Consider the following 24,124-nt stretch of genomic DNA (forward strand, 5'->3'; position numbering starts at 1 on the left):
TTTGTCTGATATACGCCTGCTTGCTTTTGGTGTCTATTTGCATGGAATATCTTTTTCCACCCCTTTACCTTAAGTTTAGGTGAGTCTTTATGTGTTAGGTGAGTCCCTTGAAGTCACCAGATACCTGGTTGGTGAATTCTTATCCATTCTGCAATTCTGTATCTTTTAAGTGGAGCATTTAGGCCATTTACATTCAGCATTAGTATGGAGATATGAGGTACTATTCCATTCATTGTGCTATTTGTTGCCTGTATACCTTGTTTTTTTTTTTTTTTTTTTTATTGTATTTTTGTTTTATAGGTCCTGTGAGACTTATGCTTTAAGGAGGTTCTGTTATTGATGTGTTTCCAGGATTTGTTTCAAGATTTAGAGCTCCTTTTAGCAGTTCTTATAGAGCTGGTTTGAGAGTGGCAAATTCTCTCAGCATTTGTTTGTCTGAAAAACACTATCTTTTCTTCATTTATGAAGCTTAGTTTCACTGGAGACAAAATTCTTGGCTGATAATTGTTTTGTTTAAGGAGGCTGTAGATAGGGACCCAATCCCTTCTAGCTTGTAGGGTTTCTGCTGAGAAATCTGCTGTTAATCTGATAGGTTTTCCTTTATAGGTTACCTGGTGCTTTTGCCTCACAGCTATTAAGATTCTTTCCTTCATTTTAGCTTTAGATAACCTGATGACAATGTGCCTAGGTAATGGTCTTTTTGCAATTTCCCAGGTATTCTTTGAGCTCCTACTATTTGGATGTTTAGGTCTTTAGCAATGCTCAGGAAGTTTTACTAGATTATTCCTCCAAACATGTTTTCCAAACTTTTAGATTCCTCTTCTTCCTCAGGAATGCCAATTATTCTTAGGTTTGGTCACTTATGTAATCTCAAATTTCTTGGCAAATTTGTTCATGTTTTAAATTCTTTTTTTCTTAGTCTTCGTTGGATTGGGTTAATTTGATAACCTTGTCTTTGAGATCTGAAGTTCTTTCTTCTGCTTATTTGAGTCTATTGCTGAGAATTTCAAGAACATTTTGCATTTCTCTAAGTGTGTCCTTTATTTCCTGAAGTTGTGATTGTTTTTTATTTATGCCATCTATTTCACTGAAGATTTCTCCCCTCATTTCTTGTATCATTTTTTTGATTTCCTTAATTTGGACTTCACCTTTCTCTGGTGCCTCCTTAATTGGCTTAATAATCAACCTTCTAAATGCCTTTTCAGGTAAATCAGGGACTTTTTCTTGGTTTGGATCCATTGCTGAGGAAAAAGTATGCTTTTTTGGGTGGTGCTGAAGAATCTTCTTTTGTCGTATTACCAGAATTGTTTTTCTGGTTCCTTCTCCTTTGGGTAAACTATGTTAGAGGGAAGATCTGGAGCTCAAGACTGCTGTGCAGATTCTTTTGTCCCATGGGTGTTCCCTTGATGTAGCACTCTCCCCCTTTTCCTAGGAATGTGGCTTCCTGAGAGCTGGGATGCAGTAACTGTTATTTCCCTTCTGGATCTAGCCACGCAGCAGGGCTACCAGACTCCAGGCTGGTACTAAGGGTTGTCTTCACAGAGTCCTGTGATGTGAACTGTCCTCATATCTCTCAGTCATGGATACCAGCACGGTATTTGCAGTGTCTCTGGGGTCCTGCAGGAGCAATCTGCTTCCTTCAAAGGGTCTGTGGATTCTCTCAGCTTTCTTGGTATATTTCTGCAGTAATTCTGGAGCAAAATTTCACAATGCAAGTCTCCACACACTGCACTATCTGTCCGAGTGGGAGCTGCTCTAGTCCTGCCCCTATCTGTCAATTTCCCCAGAAAATATGTTTAATAATTATTAAAATGCATAGTATTTTGCTGTTTTAATTAATTATATAGTGACAACCATGGTAATAACAACTACTCTTAGGGTTCACTAACAATTAGATCCTTAACATCTCAGGAAATAAAGTTTTAAAATACCAATTATATGTATATTATGGATATATGTATTTTATTAATAAAAATATAATAACATTTTAGGGAGAAAGTAGAATAGGAATACAAGTTTAAAGACATAAAAGGAATAAAGAAAAGTTTCTGATTTTTAAAAAAGAGTTTGTTCATATATTTTTGTAAAGGTAGATGAAGAGTACAAAATTACTATGAAATATAAATTCACAGGATACACTTCAAAGGAATATGACAATTTGATTTTACAATGTCAATATTTATGATAAACCAAAGACCTGGATCTGCTAAAACTTACAAAATTTTAACTCTCAATCTAAAATTATACACAAGTACGTGTTTTTTGTTTTTTAAAAAAAAATCATAGACCTGGTATGGTGGCTCACACCTGTAATCCTAGCACTTTGGGAGGCTGAGGCAGGAGGATCACTCGAGCTCAGGAGTTTGAAACCAACCAGCCTAAGCAACATAGTGTGACCTCATCTCTAAAAGAAAAAAAAAAAAAAGTCTTGAAAATCACTGATCTCAGAAACATTTCTTATAAAAAGCAGATTTGGAGGGGAAGATGACTTCAGTTTTGAATATGTTACCTTTGAGATACATGAGAGGTATCTGAGTAGTGAATAGCAGCTAAAACATTACGTGGACCATACATTTTAAAGCACTAGTCTGTGTACTTTTTATAGATTCCTTCAATCATCACTACCACCCTATGAAGCTGGTACTATTACTAGCCTCACTTTATAAACAGAGGAACTGAGGTATAGAAAAGTTAGGGAGACTCACTCAGTGACACACAGCTCTCCAGGTGGACTGTGGTTTGAACCCATACAGTCTGAATCCAGATTTTGAATTTTAACACAGTGTAGTCCCTCTCGAAACATCTGGGTTGAAGGTAGGAACTTGAGGCTCAGTCTTTCGATATAATTTAAACCATGGAACAGATGAGATTACCAAGGAAAAGTAACACACATTCGTCAGCAGGAAAATGAGAGCTTCGGTGCTGTGGGGCCCTCTATAGATGCTTCTGGCATTCCCTTCCAGGTCCTGGACTCTTGAAAAGCCACCCACTATCATTGTTTCCCAGATGCCCTTCATGTGTTGCTGTCAGCCCTCTCAGGATATTGTGCTTCTTATGATGTTCTTCATAAAGTCAAAGGGTTACCTGAGAGGAACTTTCTGCTTCTTGATCTTTCCCCTCTGTTCCTCCCACAGATGCTTGAAGACATCTCACATAGTAAGTTTCATTTTGTAATGATCCAGCATTACAATCTTCCTTTCTTTGCAACAAGATTCACATTATCACTTATACATGTTTTATCAATCATTATAGGGACTTTCCAGAACATACAATCACAGAACGTGAAACCTTGCACATGTTACAAAGTACAGCATCAGGATGAAAGAAAGAGGGCCACTACTGATGGCAGAGAGGACACACTTGAGTTTGCCTGCTAGAGCTCAATGGATGAGGACTTTTATTCAACACTCAGAGTACTTGGGGGCAGGGAAGAGAATACAAATATTAATACATACACAGTTTAGTTTAGAGGCTTAAGGAAATTATCTCAGAGATAAACAGTACTAGCAAAGATAGCACTAAATGTGTGGGCCTGAACAGAAAGTATAAGAGAATCAAGGACAAAATCCTGATGAATACCAACATTGTATGGAACAGGCAGTGGAATCATGATCGTAGAGAGGATGAATAGGAATAACTAGAGAAAACACGAAAAGAGAGAAACAAAAAGAATATAGTGCCAGAAGAACAAAAAGAGATTTCAAGAATGGACAAGTTGTTAATGTCAAAGCAAAGAAAGGCCAAGTAAGATAAGAATTGATAGAGTCTGTTAGATTTAGCAAATGGCAAGGCAGGGCCAGTTTCAGTGATGTGACTGGGATCAAAGCTGCATGGTGATACATTTAGGAAACAATGGGATTTCAGAAGTGAATGTAAGAAATTTAGACAAAGTTTTCTGAAGATTATGTGTGGTGCAGAAGGAGCCAAAGATGGCAGCAGATAGAGGAGGACAAGGGAGGTGGGGAATGGGAGGTTCTAAATGGGAGAGACTTGAACACGCCAAACACTGACTAGAAAGAGGGAGTAGGTAGGGTAGAGAGACACCAAACAGAAAAAGCAAGGTGGTAAGACACCAAACACAAAAAGCAAGGTGGTAACAGGATAGGAAGTGTAAGAAGTAACTAGGTGTTTGGGGGTGGGGTGGTCAAGAAAGCGGGAAGTTTCTGATTGCTTTTATTGTCTTAGCAAAGCAAAAACAGAGTTCACTGGCAGAAGACAATGTCTGCGTCTGTCTTCATCTGTGTGCTTCACACTTTCCCCCTCCTTTGACTTCTTAAGTAAAAGAGCAGCAGATCCAGCAGCCTAATTCTCAATGCCACGCTGATTTTCATATTCTGAGAAAAGCTCCAATTATATACAACTTCTGCCTTTCAAGGAGTAATCTGTAAAGGAGCCTCAAGTGCTAACATTAAAGTAAGACATAACTATAATTTCTGGGAATTTTCTGTAAGTCAGACCAAGGCCCTAATATAAGAGACCTACATCCCCACACACACCAGTCTGGATCAAGAACGAACCTGACTGGCACAAGCCAGAGTGGAACAGAAAATAGGCTCTATGCCCAGGCTAAGCACTTTCCCTTTCAAGACTAATCTTAAAACCAGAAGTAGTATTGAGATATCACATTTATATTTATTGCTGCTTTCAATATCAACAAAACTCATCTTCAAAAATCTCCAAAGGCATTTAAGAATCTACAGTTTATTTTATTTTTTCTTTTCTTTCTTCTAGACTTTCTCCTTATTCCTTCATTCCACTAGTATCACCAGCAATATTTGCTCCCATCCTAGTTTCAACAGGAAAGCCCTTTTACATGTTTAATACCTTATCTACAAAAAGCTATCATGTGTTCTGATTTTGTCCTACATCAATCCTGAGAGTTGAGGAGAAAAAGCATTTTATTGTCAATTTACAAATAAGCATATCAAGATTCAGAAAAATTAAGTGATTTGACCATTTTTTAGGAGCAGACACAGGACTCAAATCTATCTTGTGACTCCAAAGGCAGTTATCTATTCCACCAGATCACAATCCATTTATAATAACTTCTGAAAGCCTAAAAGATGACTCAAGTTCCTTCCAGCCTCTGATTAATTTCAAATACACCAGTTCTTTAAAGGGAAGACTGTGCTGCTGCAATTTCAATTGTCTTGAAAGTCAGGATATTATAGTGGTTGAAAGGTCTTGGAGACACTCAGACCTAGGGTGGGATTCTGGTCCTAATACGTGCTGATTATGCGACCTTAGGAAAGGTGCTTAACCTTCTTAGTTTGCGTTTCATCATCTCTAATAGAAAGATAAAAATACTCTAGAGAACTGTTCTAAACATACAATTTCAACAAACAAAAATGTTTACAGTCTCTGGTGCACTGATTATGACGTTGGTAATGATGATGAACGATGAGTTCCAGGGTTCTAGGTTCTCCTGGTCCTCCAGTGCAGACAACTTCTCTGTCATGTGAGGTCCCAAATGTACAGTAATTCAATTGACGTTCATGAAAACCATTACTTGGTTTTTAAGACAAAGATTTTTTTAACCATATCCTGTACTATTTTAACACAGGTTTTTTTTATTTAAATCCTTATTTGTTTTAAGTAACTATCAGATATGCAGGGCTGCTTCTAATATACTTTTGATGAAACTGTTGCCAAGAGGAAGTACAAAATTTCATTACCTTATTCTCACAGCCTCCTACAATTAAAAGGTAATCAGACAATACATGTGAACATGCAAAGACTAAGCAATGTTTACAAATCACCTCTATTTTAGCTGAGTTCACTATTAGAATATAACAAAAAGAGGCAAAGAATACTTTTTTCATGTCATTTTACACACCTGATATTCTTATCACATCAAAACAATATGACTTAAGAGCTTTCTCCTTCTAAATGTGTCATTTCTCCTAAAACCTGTACCATAAACACCATCATAAATGCCAAACCTTAGGAGTAAAAGAGGAAAAAGTGTTCTTAATTTAAACCCTACAAAACTTTCAATAAACTAGCAATGCTAACTGCTACAGTAGGGGTCATTGTTTTGGAAATCTCTAGCTTTTCACATTTTTCCTCTGCAAAGTTAAAAAAAGGGTGAGGGGGAAGATAGAGACAGACAAGGTCTATATAACTTTAGCAAGACAGTTAATCTTTCCAGGGAAAGTCTGACATAGTAGGTAAGATCAGAAAACTGTAGTTTTCTCTGCTAGGAAAAAAATGTTATTTCAAAAATATGAATGTAGCACATGATACCTTCTTTAGCCTTCAATTTAATCTTTCTGTATAAATTTACAGTTCTGCTATATTTATTCGTGGTCTGTACAAGATAGAATTCAGTGGACTTCTAAACATGTCTGTTCCCCTTTTTTTGCAACATGCCATAATGACCACTAGCCTTTAGAAAGTTATTCCTTTCTATGGAAAGCTATCCAACACACTCAATTTTTCATTCCAACCTTATGAAATCCTCCCATGACACAGAATAGATTAAGGAACTAGCTCAAGAAAAGAAACAAGTGATCACCATCAATAAGAGCAACACCACTCAGAAAATCATGATCTTCACTGAATGTACCACAAAAGACCCAGTGGAGGATGGGAGAACAAATGAAGGAAGAGGAGAACATCTCTATTTCAACAGTAGTTGAATAGGACGAAAAATAAAAGGCAAGTCAAATAGGGTATTTCTGAGATAAGCATGTGAGCGTTCTGCATAATGAAGTTGTGCCTATCTGAAGCTAAGATCTTTCTCAAACTAAACCAAAAGTCACATTAATGAATATCCTTTCATCCTTCAAAATCTTCATCTCCAAAGTTTTTCCACTGTGATGAATTTCTTAGGAACTCTCTACTCCGGACTGGAAGACCTTCTGAATTAACCTTTGTGAACAACTGACATAAGAATTAAAAGCTAAGTTGTCTTTATTACTCTTATTTCATCAGGTTCATGAATAAAAAAACCTCTACTTAGTTTATTTTGTAACAGCTCATCTCACTTATAAAACTTATGTAGTCACTTTTTTTTTTTTACACTGTATTTCTTCTCTAACCATTCCCTTTCTTAAAAGGCAATTAATGTCTGTCACTTCAAGAGACTAGCCACTTGCCTTCTAACTCATATTAAATGACATATTCAGTCCTCCATGTGCACTGACGCTCTGCATTCATTCTCATAAGGTTGCAAATCTGGAAACCACATATGCCATCTGCAAAGAGGACAACACATGTACAGAAACTGAATTCAGTAACTCTATAGACTTTTGGCAGAAGAGGAAAAAATGCAAAGAAATTATCAGGGGAAAACATGTTTGAGATTTTCAGTCTTTTTCAGTGACAAAGAACCTAACCACCTAAAACCGTATCAGGAAAAGCCAGAGACAGTGAAATTTATAACCAGAAAAATTTAACACAGTCGCCGTACTCACCGTCTGATGGCTTCTGTCACAGTAACGTAGCCCAAAATAATCTATCTCCACAAGGTTTACGTGATGGAATACGTGGTCAAGGACAATGGAACCTTTCGTTGACTTCTGCAAAAATAATTCAGTTTTATATTTTTCAGCTGCCTTTTTGCTCCTAAATAGGACACAATCATGGTTCTCATCTTTTATTAGTTTCACTCACAATAGCAGCAATTGTATTAGACCATGGTTCCCTCTGTAAGTTGTGCCTCAATTACAAAGGAAAAAAAATGTGATTTAAAGCAAAGTGTATTATAGAAATTGCTTTGGAAAATACTTTTTAAATCATAGTGGGTTTTAAATTAATATAAGCTTCTTGCTTCTGGGATTATAAATTATCTTCAGGACGAAATTCTTTTAATAAAGATAATCTTTTATATGAAGAACATCTGATAAATGCATCAAAAAAACACCTTGGTTAAAAATTCCACCATTCTTTCATTTTTAAAAGCAATTTTCACCTATAGCATTACTCTCACAATGAATACAGAAGATATATAAAATTAACAATAGTCAAAGCTTTTATCTTCACTCCTCAAATAATAAACCCATAGATTAAAGCTACTAAAGTTAATGTCCTCAAAAGCCCTTGTGAAGATATTTCACTTTATCTCTTTCACATAAGCATAGACACAAAACTTTTCTTTTGGCTGCTTTTTAAATACTGATAACTACCTAAAAAGCTAATCTCTTCTCTCCCCACCTACTACATATACAGATTCTTTAAATTAAGATTCTTATCATCTAACATACTAAAAATCAAATATTCACACATGTAAGAAACACTTCATCAGCAAGCACTACTCCACACACCACATAAACTTATAAAATAATCCATTTTTATAGTATAGGTATAGATACAGCCTCTTCCTTTCTCTTGCCCCATCTTTGGCTGGTATAACAAGATAATAAAAGAAATCCCACAACAAGTCTCCCATTATGGTAATAAAGGAGGGCTTTTGTTCAGTTTCATCTGCCCTCAGAAAATTACCAGGATGCGTTTATTCATGTATGGTGAGTGCTTAATACTGCACTGCTTTTAGAAAATGGATTGTTAGCATGAGGGAAATGTTTTTATTAAATTTATTATAAAATGGGCAATATGAGGTTATAAAAGTACACACCAGGAGAAGAAAGTTCTTGTTAACAAATTCCATAGGTATTCTGTTTTCCTCTGAATTACTTTGGCAAACTTTAACTGGTTCCTTTTTCAAAATCCATTAAATAATTTATAAACAAAAAGCCCTTCCATGATGAATCTTTAGGTTATTGGACATTTTCTGCGATAATCACAATGCCATAGTGGCCTGTAAATGTCTCTGTGCTCATGTACCTGTGTATTTCTCTGGGGTAAAAATCTTGAAGTGAAATTATTCATCTGAAGGATATGTATACTCATAATTACAGTAGGCACTGCCAAAAAGACCATTACAATTCATTCGATGAGAGTATATGTTTTCCCCGCACCCTTGCCAACATTTGGATTGCAAAAATGTTTTTCCAATCTGATTGAGCAAAAAAAGAGGGCAATAGAGGAATTGTTTTAATTTACATTTTCCTGACGTTAATAAAAGCAAGCACTCTTTCATGTGCTTACTAGCCAATTGCATTTCCTAGCCTTTGAGTTAGGCATTCCATAACCCAAAGTTTACGAGCAAATTCTCCTAAGTACTTCTAAATACTTGTAGAATTTCAGTTATACTTAGCTCTTCATTTCATCTGGAAATTATTTCTGTTCTTGGGATAAGGGTCTAACTTTGCTTCCAAATGGATAGACAACTGCACCACCATTTCCCAAAAAAGCTATCATTTCCCTGTTGATTTGAAACAACTTTATCATCTATTAAATGAATCCCCAGTATTCTATCTCGTGGGTTATTCCAGAACCAATACCCCCAAGATTTTAATGTATGTAGTTTAATTGGTTTGATATCCATTTTTCTTTTTCAAAACTATCTTTGCCAGTTCTTAAACATTTTTCTCCACTCAGGAACATTTAGAACCAGCTACCCAATTGAATAGATGATTGTGCTGTGGGTTTAAATGGATTTAAATGTAACTGACAGACCAGATGATGTGGTAGGGGGAAGTGTAGATACTATGATATTTACAGAGCGAAACCTCTATGGTTGTCTTTTCCATCCTTCGAGGACATTTTACACTTTTTATGTGGGTTTTACAAAATTCTATTTAGGCTTTGTGGCAGGCAAATTTACGAAATGCCCTCCCACCCCCAAAGATGTCCTGCCCCGACTTCTGGAAACTGCACAATGAGAACAGCACCCCTATGATCATGTTATGCTATACGGCACAGTTGACAGTAAGATAGGGAGATCACTGAAGTAGACCTAATCACATGGGCTCTAAAAAGCATAGCACTTTCTCCAGCAGAAGGGAAAAGGAAGGGGAAAGTCAACTATATTCAAACCATGAGAAGGGTTCCACATGTCCCTGTCACTTGAAAGACGGAGGGGCTGAGAAGAATGGGAATAGCCTCAGGACCTGAGGGGAACCCCCAGCTAACAGCCAGCAAAGAGATGGGAACCTCAGTCCTACAACCACAAAAGCGGGATTCTGCCAACAACTGACAAGGGTTTGGAAGTCGATTCTTCCCCATTGTCCTCAAATAAGGACAACAGCTGACTAACATCTTGATTTCAGTCTGGTAGGACGCGGCAGGGAAGCCAGCCATGACATCCTAAACTTCTGGCCTACAGAACTGTGAAATAATAAATGGCGGTACATTCAAACCACTAGGCTTGTGATAATCTGTTATGCAGCAATAGAAAATAACACAGGCGGATTCTTAGGTATTTTAGTTTTATTGCTGTTCCACTTTCTGACTGGCTATTGCTAATGCATTGGAAACCCAACTAATTTTCCCTATTGGTCTTATTCCCAGCCATCTTGCTAAATTCTTGTTAGTTTGTCTATGGAGTCTTCTCAGATAATCACTTTTCAAAATGCTTTTTCAAAATACTCCTCCACATTTATTTCTTCTATTCTTACTGCATCGGCTGGGACCTCAATAAAAGAATAACTAGTAGTTTTGAGAACATGCGCCCTGTCGTCTTCCTGGCTGTAATGAAATTGCTCCTAAAATTTCACCACTAAGTATAATGGCTGGTGTATGGCCCTAACACATATCCTTAATCAAACAGATGGTTCCTTCAATTCTGCTTTTTTGGTCTTATTCTGTTTTGGCCTTTAATCAATGACTAATAGTTTTATCAACTTCTTTTTGGGAATAAAAGATGAGTATATGATGTTTGTCCTTTCATCTGTGGGTTACATTAAAAGAGTTTCTAATGCCAAACCTTCTTAGAGAAATTCCCACTTTAGTCCTTTTTGTTCTGGGTACGTATCAAACCCTCTGCCAATGTGCAAACAATTCCCCTATGTGAGTCTTGGTGGAGGCAGGAATCAGGCTCCCAGAATAACTGACAGCCAGGTCACAGGCATATGATCTGTGGTTTCAGCCAAGGACTTTGACTTCTGAGCAAGAGTTTAGGATTAATTCACGGAGTGGTTCCCAATAGTAAGGGAGTATCCAATAGCAAAGACATCCAAAGATGGAATCAGCTGTGACAAGCAGTAGAAATGACTGATTCCTGAGCCAGATTTTCCAGCATTCTTATCTTTTTCCCGAGACAGGGTCTCACTCTGTCGCCCAGGCTGGAATGCAGTGGTGTGATCTTGGCTCACTGCAACCTCCAAGTAATCCTTCTGCCTCAGCCTCCTGAGTAGCTCGGACTACAGGCATGCACCACCACACCCGGCCATAGCATTCCTGAAGTACAAAATAGGAACATTCAGGCAATCCACCACCTTCATTTTCTGAATATGTATGTTTGGCTCAAGAGGCATGCCAGTATCACAAGTAAAACTCGTGAGTAACAGTACAGAAAATTGGATCCAATTGTATACTAAAAATATCATGATGAATACAAAAAGCTTATCCTTTTTTAAATACATTCCTGGTGTAAGTACATCAATCAAGGATTCTTAAAGTAAATTCTGTCCAATGTAACTATGAAAAGAATTTACTGGAAAGATACTGAGTATCTGACAGGCTCTATAGACATCACACTAATGGGTACCCAGAGCTTTCTATGATTCTCATCTATCCACAGCCGCTAAGCTTGGAATACTCAATCTATCACTACAACCTTTCATAGTTCTTTTGCTCATGTTTGGGCTGTGGTTTTCACCTTCAATTGTTTCCCATTAGCCTTTCAGGAATTTTTCTTATCATTTCTGGTCCATTGAGACCAGATTGTACTGCTGCACCCCAGCCCGGGCGACAGAGTGAGACTGTCTCTTTGATCTAAAATTTTAGATCAAACTTTCTTACTTTCCAGGTTACTGTAGAAAGTGCACACACACATTTCCTCTTCAAAATATTTCTGGAACGCTGGCATATGAAGACAGCCTTCCATTTTGATCTAATCTCACTTATGGATCCTTTCTCCCATCTAGGCACAGAGAGAAACAGATGGAATAACTAGAGAAGGTAGAGTCACACAACTCCACCTAATTCTTCTATCCCAAACAGGTAAACAAGAAGTCGTTCGTGAACAAAGAAGAAACAATTATGCCTGAAATTACGTATGACAATGAAATGATACAGATTTTAAAAATACGTAAATCAAGTCTCTTTATTCAAACTATATTTGTGCTTCTATGTCCAGTAGAAATGTTAGGGTTTTCAAATAAAGATAACAGATTTATAAAGCATAAAAAGGATCTAATACTCTAATCACAAAGATTATACACAAAAGCAAGCTCAGAAAACCAGCTCAGGAGTTTAGAAAGTATATAGAAATTCTAAAATTTCATGCAGAGGAAGAAATCATCAAATTTGAAAATTTTTCAAAACAATCATTCCAAAACTACCAGAACATGCCAATCTTTTGTGACAATTCTGCATTTATATAGAATCTGGGGCTACAAATGCTTTGCAAATATTATCCTTTAGCATCTTTTGTTACCCTCTACAGAGGACACAAAGAAAGCATCCAATGTTATGCAACAAATCCAGTGCTGACCTTAAAAAAATACGACGTCTCATGATTCCCTCTATAGCTTTCTGTATAGTGCAGGTGTGTCTACACAGGCACCTGGAGCAGGGCCAGGAGAGTCTCAGAAATGCTGTATTTCTGTCACTACTTCAAGCAAACACGCCCATGAAAACCTCTTAACTTTTTATCTGTCATACTGTAATATGATAAGACTTAGAGAGCATGCATGCCAGAGGTAAATTAGCTACTGGGGTAGAGGTATGTATCACCAGCTCACACTTCTGTCCATTCTGCCCTAACTGACCTCTTCCAATAACCCTTTGCCCAATCAGTATTCCATTGTTATGCCTCCTGCCCTTATACTTATGGATAATTTCATTCTTCTTATAGGTACTTTGTAAAGACTGCCTATGGGCCAATATTTTACAGTTCAGGTATAAAGTCTTCAAGTCCAGAAGAAATCATCTTTGAATAAAGAAATTAAGAACTGACAGAGAACTGACATAAGAACCAAAGTACCATTAAAGTATATTTGTCCAGGAAGGGGCCAGTTCTAGGATTTTTTACAGGAAAAAAGGATATTATGAAACACATAACTTCATTCATTGAAATATTTATTTATTAATTGCCTAATACCAGCAAATGCTTACTCTCTAGAAAATGGGAAAAGTACACTAATAAATGCCAGAAAAAAGGAGGATGAATATCTTTCAGAATTCCAGAATATAATGCAAAGTGATGTGATACGGGAAGTCTTTGACCAGCCTATTAGAACCCCTGAGAAGCCCTTGGGCTATGAAGTGACTAAGAAACTTCTAAAAAGTGACTGAAAACTTTCTTGAGAAAGTGAGACAGGGAGAGATTTGGTTATCATCAAAAGTCCTTTTGCAGGTCGGGCGTGGTGGCTCAGCCTATGAATCCCCAGCACTCTGGGAGGCCGAGGCGGGTGCATCACGAGGTCAGGAGATCAAGACCATCCTGGCCAACATGGTGAAACCCTGTCTCTACTAAAAATAAAAAAAAAAAAAAACCTTAGCTGGGCATAGTGGCATGCACCTGTAATCCCAGCTACTCGGCAGGCTGAGGCAGGAGAATCACTTGAACCTGCGAGGAGGAGGTTGCAGTGAGCTGAGATCATGCCATTGCACTGCAGCCTGGGTGACTGAGCGAGATTCCATCTCAGAAAAAAAAGAAAAAAAAAATTCCTTTTGTGTCTCTGACAAAAATTATTGAAAAGCAAAGGCAACCAGGTAGAAATTAGTCATTTCCTTTTTCTGCTTTGGAGGCAGTTTGTTTGCCAATTTGGTTCATGCATCAAGAAGTGTTAGGTAAGGAATGCATAGAGGAGCATGGTGATGAGCTGTTAATTCTATGTTTACACATAAACAATTCATAATTCCCAACCCCTCCAAAAAAGTCTTTTTAATCTGAATTATTCCTAAGCCTTTTGAACAGGTAGACCAAACTATTATTACAGGCCATTATATACCAATGTGGAAGTTACGCACCCCCATTCCTCAACATGCTGAAAAGGGGCTTCATTTCTAAATCAGGTGGCTAGTTTCATTTGAAATGTAATGAAAACTTGATTGTTAACCTTACTTCTTTCAATACTTTACAAAGGAAAAGATATGAAAGTCAGTCAGGCGTGGTGGCTCATGCCTGTAATCTCAGCACTTTGGGAGGCTGAGGCGGGTGGATCACCTGAGGTCAGGAGTTCCACACCTGCCTCACCAACGATGTGAAACCCTGTCACTAAAAAGAAAAAGAAAAAAAATTAGCCGAGCCTGATGGCAGGCGCCTGTGGTCCCAGTTACTCGGGAGGCTGAGACAGGAGAACTACTTGAACCAGGGAGGCGGAAGTTGCAGTAAGCAGAGATCGCAACACTACACTCCAGACTGGGTGACGGAGCAAGACTCCATCTCAAAAAAAAAAAAAAAAAAAGATATAAAAATGATATTTACTGCCATTCCAGTTTTCTTCAGACCATTTCCAGAAGAAATCTCTGCCAAAATGGGGAATTCACGAGATACCACAAAATAAGGTACAACTATAACACGCCCAAGGACTTTCTGAAATCAATCAATAAATTCAAATTTAGTCTTTGATAATAATGGATCTCCACTAATAAGATGTTTGAGAGAATGAACTGGGTAACACCCCAAATATCAGTGAGGGATATCTGGAAACCTGAAAGAAATGCCTCCCATTTCAGGTTTCAGGAGGTCTCCCTGGGAGATCTTTCCTGCTCTATGTCACAGTCAAAATCCTTCTTACCCTTTAAGATCCAGTTAAAATGCCACCTTCTTCATAAAGCCTGTCCAAATTCTCTCAGCCTCATTATGACCTCTCCCTCCATCGAACCTACCAAGTCTCTTATTTTTGCCTGTCTCTGATACTTACACTCTTGCACTCTTAAGATGGTCATTTATTCCTTCTGTTAACTTTCCTACTTATGTTTAGACATTTGGAAAGCACATGCTGAGTATCACACACCACTTACTTTCTATGCAGTCCAATAACTCATTCTCAGTAAGAGCTGCCTAAAAGTTCACTGAATTAATACCAAGGGCCAAAAAACATGGTGGTCTATAAATTAATAAATTAAACCTTTCTTCCTGTTTCTTATGAAGATTTCCATTTTTCTTGACCAATCAGACTTATGTAATTAAAGAAAACGCGGGCCGGGCGCGGTTTCAGGCTCAAGCCTGTAATCCCAGCACTTTGGGAGGCCGAGATGGGCGGATCACGAGGTCAGGAGATCGAGACCATCCTGGCTAACATGGTGAAACCCCGTCTCTACTAAAAACATACAAAAAACTAGCTGGGCGAGGTGGCGGGTGCCTGTAGTCCCAGCTACTTGGGAGGCTGAGGCAGGAGAATGGCGTAAACCCGGGAGGTGGAGCTTGCAGTGAGCTGAGATCCGGCCACTGCACTCCAGCCTGGGCGACAGAGCGAGACTCTGTCTCAAAAAAAAAAAGAAAACGCTGACCAGATCCATGTATTTTGTTATATCACCTGATACAGAGAGATTCAGTTTACTTTTAATTTTAAAATATACATTTGTTTCAGTGACATATAATTCCAATAGACTCAATATATTCTAAAGATAGCATAAGGAATAAATATCTTATTTTTAAAATGGATAAAACATCAAAAACTGAGGAAGCCATATATTACCTTTTTATACCTAAAACTTGCATACAAATTTTTATGCAATAAAAGAAATCTGACAGAAATTTGATTTTCCATTATCAAAAAAATAAAGAAGACTTGATATGAGACAGTTAAGAAGAAAATAAAAATAAAGGGAGCACCTGATTTTTTATAACTAATCAGCAAAACTTCATCTCAATGTAACAATATATTAATTTACTTTTAAAATGAGAGTAAATGCCTATGACATATTTCTGGATTGTGAATTGTATTCCACTTAACTCTCAGCAAATGAGATAGATTACTTTCATTACTGACATACTAGCAACATTCCAGAAAGAATAGAGCTACCAAAGGATTAGAGAAAGACTCACAAGTAGGACAAGTTTATTTGAAAATACCATCAGCAAGGCTTTCAACCAGAACAAAGAATATTTCAAATGAGTAATAACACCTTCGCAGATTAACATGACATTACAAACCAGAAAGGCAGGTTTCTGCCAGCTGCACAGAATGATAACTATTACATCTGAGACAAACAGCTTACTCCTTCACAAAGGGGAAATGAACCCTGCAAAAAATTCTTATAATGTTATGCCTTTAAAAATTCACTATATCTTCATCTAGTATTTTGACCACAATACATTCCCAGTTCTCTGGGAAAACTTAAAATTACATTAACTTTTTTAGCTTAGGCCATTATGACAAGGCAAAGTGGGGGCATGGAGGAGACATTCTTCAGGTACCAAAGGTAACTCCTTCCTAGGGGAGGCACTGTTCACCCCCATTGTCTGACCCTCATTGTTTCTGTCTAAGAGTTACCCTCACCCTCCAGATGAGGAAAATCCTCATTTTATCATTAAAAAATGAGTAAAATATATTTTTCTAGGTGCTATTAATATTTCTATTTTTCATATATAAAAGTTTGTTCACACCGATGAGCTTTTCTCAGCTATCTATTGCTTTATAACAAATAACTTCAAAACTCAGTGGCTTAAAGCAACAAGTTGCCCATAATCCTAAAATCTAGCCAGGGCTCAGAAGAGACAGCTGGTATCAGCTCCATCTGGTGTTGGCTGGAGAGGTCCATCCTGGCTGAAGAACCCAGGATGGCTTCATTCACATATTGACACCTCACCTGAGATGGCTGGAATGGCTGGAAGCTGGCTGGGCCACTCACCCTCTAAAGCCTCTCTCTCTCCAGCAAGGTAATCTGACTTCATGACATGGTGACTTAGGGCTCCAAAAGACAAACAGCAGAAGCTGCCAAGTTTCTGAAGGCCTAGATCTGGCACAGCATCACTCTTGCTACACTCTATTGATCAATGCAAGTCACTGGGTCAGTGCAGATGGAAAGGGAGCAAAAACAGACCCCATCTCTCGATAGGAGGAATGACATGAACATATAGTGAGTGACTGGAAGAATCACAGGTGGCCATCTTTGTTGATAACCTACCACATCTTTTTTTCTCTCTAAACTTGTTATATGCTTTATGTTTTCCTTCACTCATGTCTGTAATATTTCAAATTACAGCAAAAGAAAGAAATGACAGTAAATTATCTTGATCATCTATATAAAAAGAACTATACTAGATGATTTCCTGTACTTCATTTCATTTAATCTCTGAAAGAACTACGCAAACTTGTCATTTTTTATTCCTGCTTTATAAATAAGCTCACAAAGGTTGGGAAAGAATAGCAGTTTGGCTAGAGTAACACATAAAGAAAGGAAAAAGGCAGGACTCCAACCCAGAAACATCTAACTTAAAATCCTGAGCTCCTTCTAATACAGCAGTGATTCTTGAAGCCTGGAGGGCCTAGAGACCCTTTCGATGGTCCATGAAGTCAGATCTATATTCCTAATGTTATTAGTTTGTTATTTATCATTTGCCCTTCTCTCACAATTATAGAGTTTTCTAGAGGTCACAAGGCATATCACAACAGATGATGCATAAAGTAGACATGACAATCCAGCTACTTTCTGTTAAGCTAGATATCAGAGTTCCCAAAATGTAAAAATAAGGTCATTCCCCTAAAATCGTTATGTTTTGGACAATACATCTTTTTTGTGAAAATATAAAACTATTTTTGCTGACAAGTAATTTTTTAAATGGGTTTTTTGGATGATTTTAAAAATCTCTCCACTTTGATTTATAATAATGGTAAACAGATATAGCGATAACCCACATGAACAAAAGTTCTTCCAGGTCCTCAATAATTTTAGAGTGTAAGGAGATCCTAAGACTTAAAAGCTTGAGAATTACTCTACTTATACTAAAAAACAAAGGAATGTTCTTGATGACATATATTGCGAAATAGGCAATTCTGATTCTTAAATACCTGGAAAGCCAGTCCTTCCTCCTTTTATAAATGAGGAAACTCAGATCTGAGAGATGAGTGACTTGCCCACAGGTCACGGGGATGGCTAACTAAAACTCTAGAAATTAATCAATGCAGCATAATTGCCACTAACCAAGCACTTGCCTTCTCTTTTTTCCTACCAATTTTGTTAGGAGTTCGCAAAAATCCGTCAGTAACAAAATAAAACCAAAAGAAAAAAAACAAGCAGTCCATAAGGAAAGTCAGAGATTAAATAAAGTGTAATGGCATTCTTTGGCAATAGAAATCAGAATTCCCAGAGTAGAGAGTTATTTTCAAGACCAATTTAAAGAATATTCTTGGGTTTCACCACTGTCTAGGATCCCTGAGTCACCATGAAAGAAGTCTAACTACTCTACTGGAAAACCACGCAGAGAGACCTTGAGATTACATAAGAAGTAGGACTCAAGCCTAACCTTTCAGACGCCCTGCTAAGACATCAGGCCTGTGAACGAACACATTTTTGGCCCTCCAGATCACTCCAACTAGCCTAATCAATACCAACGAGTGTTCACAGTCAACACCACATGGAGAGAAGTTGCCCAGCAAAGCCTTGCTCACTGTCCTGACCTACAAGCCATAAGATATAATAACTGTTGCTTCAAGCCACTAAATGTTGGGTAGTTTGTTACAGAACTACACAACCACAGATAAGCAGATTAAGACTCAAATGTTCTCAGTCAAGAAATATGGACTCTCACAAGGAAGAGTTAAAGCAGATACCAAACATTAGTAATTCCTGTCTTCCTACCCGTTTCGAGACAGGTAACATATATATGTTACATAGAAACACTTCAAGAATTTCCAGTTAAATGCTATTTCATACTCCCCTTCAATCTCCCTATATTGTAACCCTTCCTTCAACCCTTGTTAATGGGTTACCATGAAGCATGTCCCTGGGTATTGTCACATTAGTTTGTTATAGGAAACAGAGCAACAACACCTCAATAGCAATGACCACACCTGGTACCCACATCTTTGGTTTCTAAATATCATTCTCCACTCCTTGGAAAATAGACTAATTCCAAGGCTGAGACAGGAAAGTACAAGGCCTGAAATAACTTACTGCACCAAAAATGAAAACAGTGTTCAAATAATGATGGAGGCATTTCAAAAGAACATTTTGAAAGCTAGGAGCCAGCTTGACAGGACTCTCTCACTAATCAAATCTGGGACAATCTGAACAAAAAAAATAAATGATAGTATCAGATTACAACCCCTATGAGAAAAATCCATGAGTTCAAGTGAATATAAATACATGTGTGAATAAATAAAAAGAAGAGAAATGTGTCCTTACAATAAAATGCCAGCTAATAAATGTAGAAGGAATGATAGAATAAGAAAACGATCATCACAAGTACAACTGATTTGGTCAAGAATCATCAGTGGATGCTAAAATGAGCATGTGAAGGTCAAAGGCAGAATAGAATTTACACCCGAAAGGATGAACCAACAACAACAAAAAATATAGCATCACTTCCAAGTTTTTCCTGCTAAAAAACAGATAAGATGAAATTAATAATGAAGAAGCATCAGATAAGCCAAAAATGAGGAACACTGTACAAAATACTGGGCCTATTCTCTTCAAAAACAGTATGGTTATCAAAGTATCAAGTAACTGTTCTGCACTGAAGGAGACTTAAAACATAAGAAAATGCAATAAATAATTCTAGATTGGATTATTTTGCTCTAAAGGACAACCAACATTTGCCTGGGGTCTGTGGATTAGGTGAGTGTGCTTTGCCTCATTCCCTGATGTTGAGTAGTTGTGACGTGATTATGTAGTAGAGGATCCTTTTGGGGTATTAGGCATTAAAGCATTCAGGGGTAACTAGTCTCGTGTTATCAATTTATTCACAAGTAGTTCGATAAGAGAAAAAAAAAATCATAATAAAGCCTATGTGGTAAAACGTTAGCAACTGCATCTGTGAGTGAAGGATATAAAGAGTTGTTTGTATTATTCTTTTTTTTTTTTTTTGAGACAGAGTCTCGCTCTGTCGCCCAGGTTGGAGTGCAGTGGCCGGATCTCAGCTCACTGCAAGCTCTGCCTCCTGGGTTTATACCATTCTCCTCCCTCAGCCTCCTGAGTAGCTAGGACTACAGGCACCCGCCACCTCGCCCGGCTAGTTTTTTTTTGTTGTTGTTGTATTTTTTAGTAGAGACGGGGTTTCACCGTGTTAGCCAGGATGGTCTCAATCTCCTGACCTCGTGATCCACCCATCTCGGCCTCCCAAAGTGCTGGGATTACAGGCTTGAGCCACCGTGCCTGGCCTGTTTGTATTATTCTTACAGCTCTTCTGTAAGCTTGAAGTTATTTCAAAAGTTAAATGAAATCACTCATCCTCTCCTATTCAAGGCACCTTAGAAGTTCCAGGCCTTGCTCATTCTTCCACCCAATAGAACTCCCTTGGTCACCGTGCATCTTGCTCCCTTCTTTTCATCCTGCCCAACTCTCTCAGTCCTTTCTTCCTTTTTTCAGGGACCAGTGAAGGAAGAAAGCTGTGTGAGAAAAGAGGAAGGAGAAGGCTGTGACCCATTCTCTAGCAGTCATCTGCATTCCATCATACAACATAATTCAGGATTCTGATGAAAGTATGGGTTTTATGACACATTATAACTTTCCCCCTTAACACAAAAGCCCCCTAAAGTGACCCAAGAAGCATTTCGCTAAAGTCATTTTAACATTTATAACTATTTTTACTTTTGTTATCACTAAAGTGTTCTACAAAAGGGTAATTCTTTAAAATTGCAATAACAGTGGGGCAGGGGGTTGGCTAATGTCCTCCTGCTAACAGCCTGTTTCCGATTCTCCAAGAATAGCCTGGGAACTTAAGTTATGCCACATGAGAGATAAAAGCTCTAGAGATAGGCTGAAGGAGAGTATGGACAAAACAAGCTACTTTCTCATTATTTATTTCCACTGACATATTTCACACAGAGGTCACAAACAGAAGCCCACTTTTTATTCAGTGGCTGACGTAGTGATCAGGAAATGTTACATTCTGCCTCTTCCAGCAGCCCAAAGCACATGGCAAAAATCAGCAGGAACATCCCTGTAGTTTCCCTGCTAAGTGGGAAACGGGTTCTCCAGCTTACAGGTGTCTTCCACCCCCTGTGGTCTAAAACTCTGCTACTTCATTCATTTAAGGGAACTCCCCAACCCATGAATGTGTCTGAGCTGGCGCACCCACCATGAGGGGCCAAAGGTAAGTGACCTCAAGTTTCCTGAAAGCTTAAAAGAAAGGGTCATGATTATAGGCCACAGAGATTTCAGGGTGTTCACATCTTGCCTGGTCAGTGGACAGTATGTACGAAATTCATAATTATGAGCTGGTTTTCATCAGGATGCTAGATGGAGAGACAATTCAAAAAGCTTGGGATCACACAAGAGAGAATATGACAAGAGTCAGAGAAGTTACAAGAGGAAAGACATTGCCAGATCAGGACTGGAAAACCAATGGGCACTGGGGTTGGGGTAGAAGTGAAAAGGCCACGAGAAAATGACATTCGCAAGATATATTCCTGACCTGCTTTTCTTCTCAACTTTCCTGCGGTAGCACAATGACCAAGGTGAGCATTCTGTGTAAAGGATGCATTCCTTAAGGCATTTCACAATCCAGTACTCATTTCCCCACAGGAATCACAGGAAAGCAGAGGGATGCTCTTTTACGGCACACAAATCTGCAACTGCCTTAATACTGCTTTATTTGATGGAAAAACATACTGCATTATTATCTACATTATTTGGCAAAATGCTCTCTCCTAAATTAATAACAGCATAGCTTATTACCATGGCAGATGCTGAGCTATTTTAATAATGTTTATCACATCTAACTTCTGCTTCAAGTTACTCATTTGGGGAGCATTTCTGCCCTGGCCTTAATGTACCACAACCAAAAGAACACTTAGAGAATACTTTTTTCCCAAATAAAAAGGGCTTTTTAAAATATAATAGTAAATGTTCAAATAATAGCACAGTAGGTGCCAAAATTTGCTGCAAAATTTCCAATGCATAGGTGTATTTAACCTATACTAACTGAAGATGGTGCATACTACTTTTTGCCAGCCAAGGCAGCCCCATGATGTGGCTGTAGCAGAAACACTGTTTATAACTCACTTAGCCTCCCAACTTTAAACCTGTGTAATTTTTGAAAAAATTTCTCTAATCTGGAGGAAATTCTAAGTTTAAAAGATAAAGGGAGGCTTCATTAATATTTTTATGTCATAGTTCAACATTACCTAAGTCATAATCATATAAAATAATAAAACCAGTAACAATAACATCTATTGGCACATATTATACTTTACGTATACTAACTCATTTAATTCTCAGAGCAGCCCTCTGAGTCAGAGATAAGAATAACAGCTAAATACTATTTGCTGTTCTAATAGCACTGCATCTTCTCAAAAATACGAAACTTATTTAACCCTCATAGCAAGTCAAGGAAGAAGGTATTATTTTCCTCATTTTAGAGACAAGGTCATTGGAAACCATAGGCTAAGTAACTTAGCCAAGAATATGCATACAGAGCCAGGATTAAAAACCAGACTAGCTCTAGAACCTGTGCTCTAACATGTACTCATACTTTACTGGGAGAACTACAGTTTGAGAATGAGGTCAAAGCTCTATCAAAACTGCTAAGAAGAACACTCTCAAATTCCCTATGTCAGAGCCAAAGGACCCACCTGGGTAAACCACAGATTTTAAAGTTCCCTAAAGCGCCCTAGCCAGAAATCTAAGTTAGTTCTCCTTAGGAAGGCACTGGGGTTGATGCTTGGAAGAACTGTCTAATCCTACCGACCCTGTTCTTGAGAACTGTTCTTGAGAACCAAGCCTCCTTCCCATACCTCAGCTGATGGGTCCCAGTTTGATGGCTTATAGCCATCCACTATGACACACACACACACCCCCCACACCTGTCTTCCACTACTTGATGTTCTGCCACTGCTCCAGAGTGCTCTTAGCCTGCCTGATAAATAGGAACCCATCAAAAGACAAAGAAAAATTACAACCCATGTAGGGGGTCTCTGCCACTTGAGACCAAGATGAATAACCACAACAAATAGTGTCTATGAAAAAGACAGAAGAGTGTTCCCATTTCTCCACATCCTCTCCAGCACCTGTTGTTTCCTGACTTTTTAATGATTGCCATTCTAACTGGCGTAGATGGTATCTCACCGTGGTTTTGATTTGCACTTCACTGATGGCCAATGATGATGAGCTTTTTTTCATGTGCCTGTTGGCTGCATAAATGTCTTCTTTTGCAAAATGTCTGTTCATATCCTTCGCCCACTTTTTGACAGGGTTGATTTTTTTCTTGTAAATTTCTTTAAGTTCTTTGTAGATTCTGGATATTAGCCCTTTATTACATGGCTAGATTGCAAAATTTTTCTCCCATTCTGTAGGTTGCCTGTTCACTCTGATGGTAGTTTCTTTTGCTGTGCAGAAGCTCTTTAGTTTAATTAGATCCCATTTGTCAATTTTGGCTTTTGTTGCCGTTGCTGTTGGTGGGACTATAAACTAATTCAACCATTGTGGAAGAAGACAGTGTGGCGATTCCTCAAGGATCTAGAACTAGAAATACCATTTGACCCAGCTATCCCATTACTGGATATATACCCAAAGGATTATAAATCATGCTGCTATAAAGACACATGCACACATATGTTTATTGTGGCAGTATTCACAATAGCAGACTTGGAACCAACCCAAATGTCCATCAATGACAGACTGTATTAAGAAAATGTGGCACATATACACCATGGAATATTATGCAGTCATAAAAAAGGATGAGTTCATGTCCTTTGTAGGGACATGGATGAAGCTGGAAACCATCATTCTGAGCAAACTATCACAAGGACAAAAAACCAAACACCACGTGTTCTCACTCACAGGTGGGAACTGAACAATGAAAACACTTGGAGACAGAATGGGGAACATCACACATCAGGGCCTGCCGTGAGGTCAGGGAAGCAGGAAGGGATAGCATTAGGAGAAATACCTAATGTAAATGATGAGTTAATGGATGCAGCACACCAACATGGCACATGTATACATATGCAACAAACCTGTACCTTGTGCACATGTACCCTAGAACTTAAAGTATAATTTT

At 38.1% G+C, this 24,124-nt stretch overlaps 1 protein-coding gene across 2 annotated transcripts in view; it reads right to left on the bottom strand.

Moving 5' to 3' along the window:
• The window catches only part of EPB41L4A (erythrocyte membrane protein band 4.1 like 4A), a 265,108-nt gene that overhangs the window by 149,925 nt on the left and 91,059 nt on the right, over positions 1-24,124 (bottom strand). For both annotated transcript variants that reach the window (XM_023212271.3, XM_031935444.1), the window contains one exon: positions 7,419-7,523. In XM_023212271.3, coding sequence (XP_023068039.1) covers positions 7,419-7,523 — 105 coding nt within the window. The remainder of the gene's footprint in view (positions 1-7,418; positions 7,524-24,124) is intronic.

Source organism: Piliocolobus tephrosceles, chromosome 4 (genome assembly GCF_002776525.5).
Source record: "Piliocolobus tephrosceles isolate RC106 chromosome 4, ASM277652v3, whole genome shotgun sequence".
NCBI classification, from domain to species: domain Eukaryota; kingdom Metazoa; phylum Chordata; class Mammalia; order Primates; family Cercopithecidae; genus Piliocolobus; species Piliocolobus tephrosceles.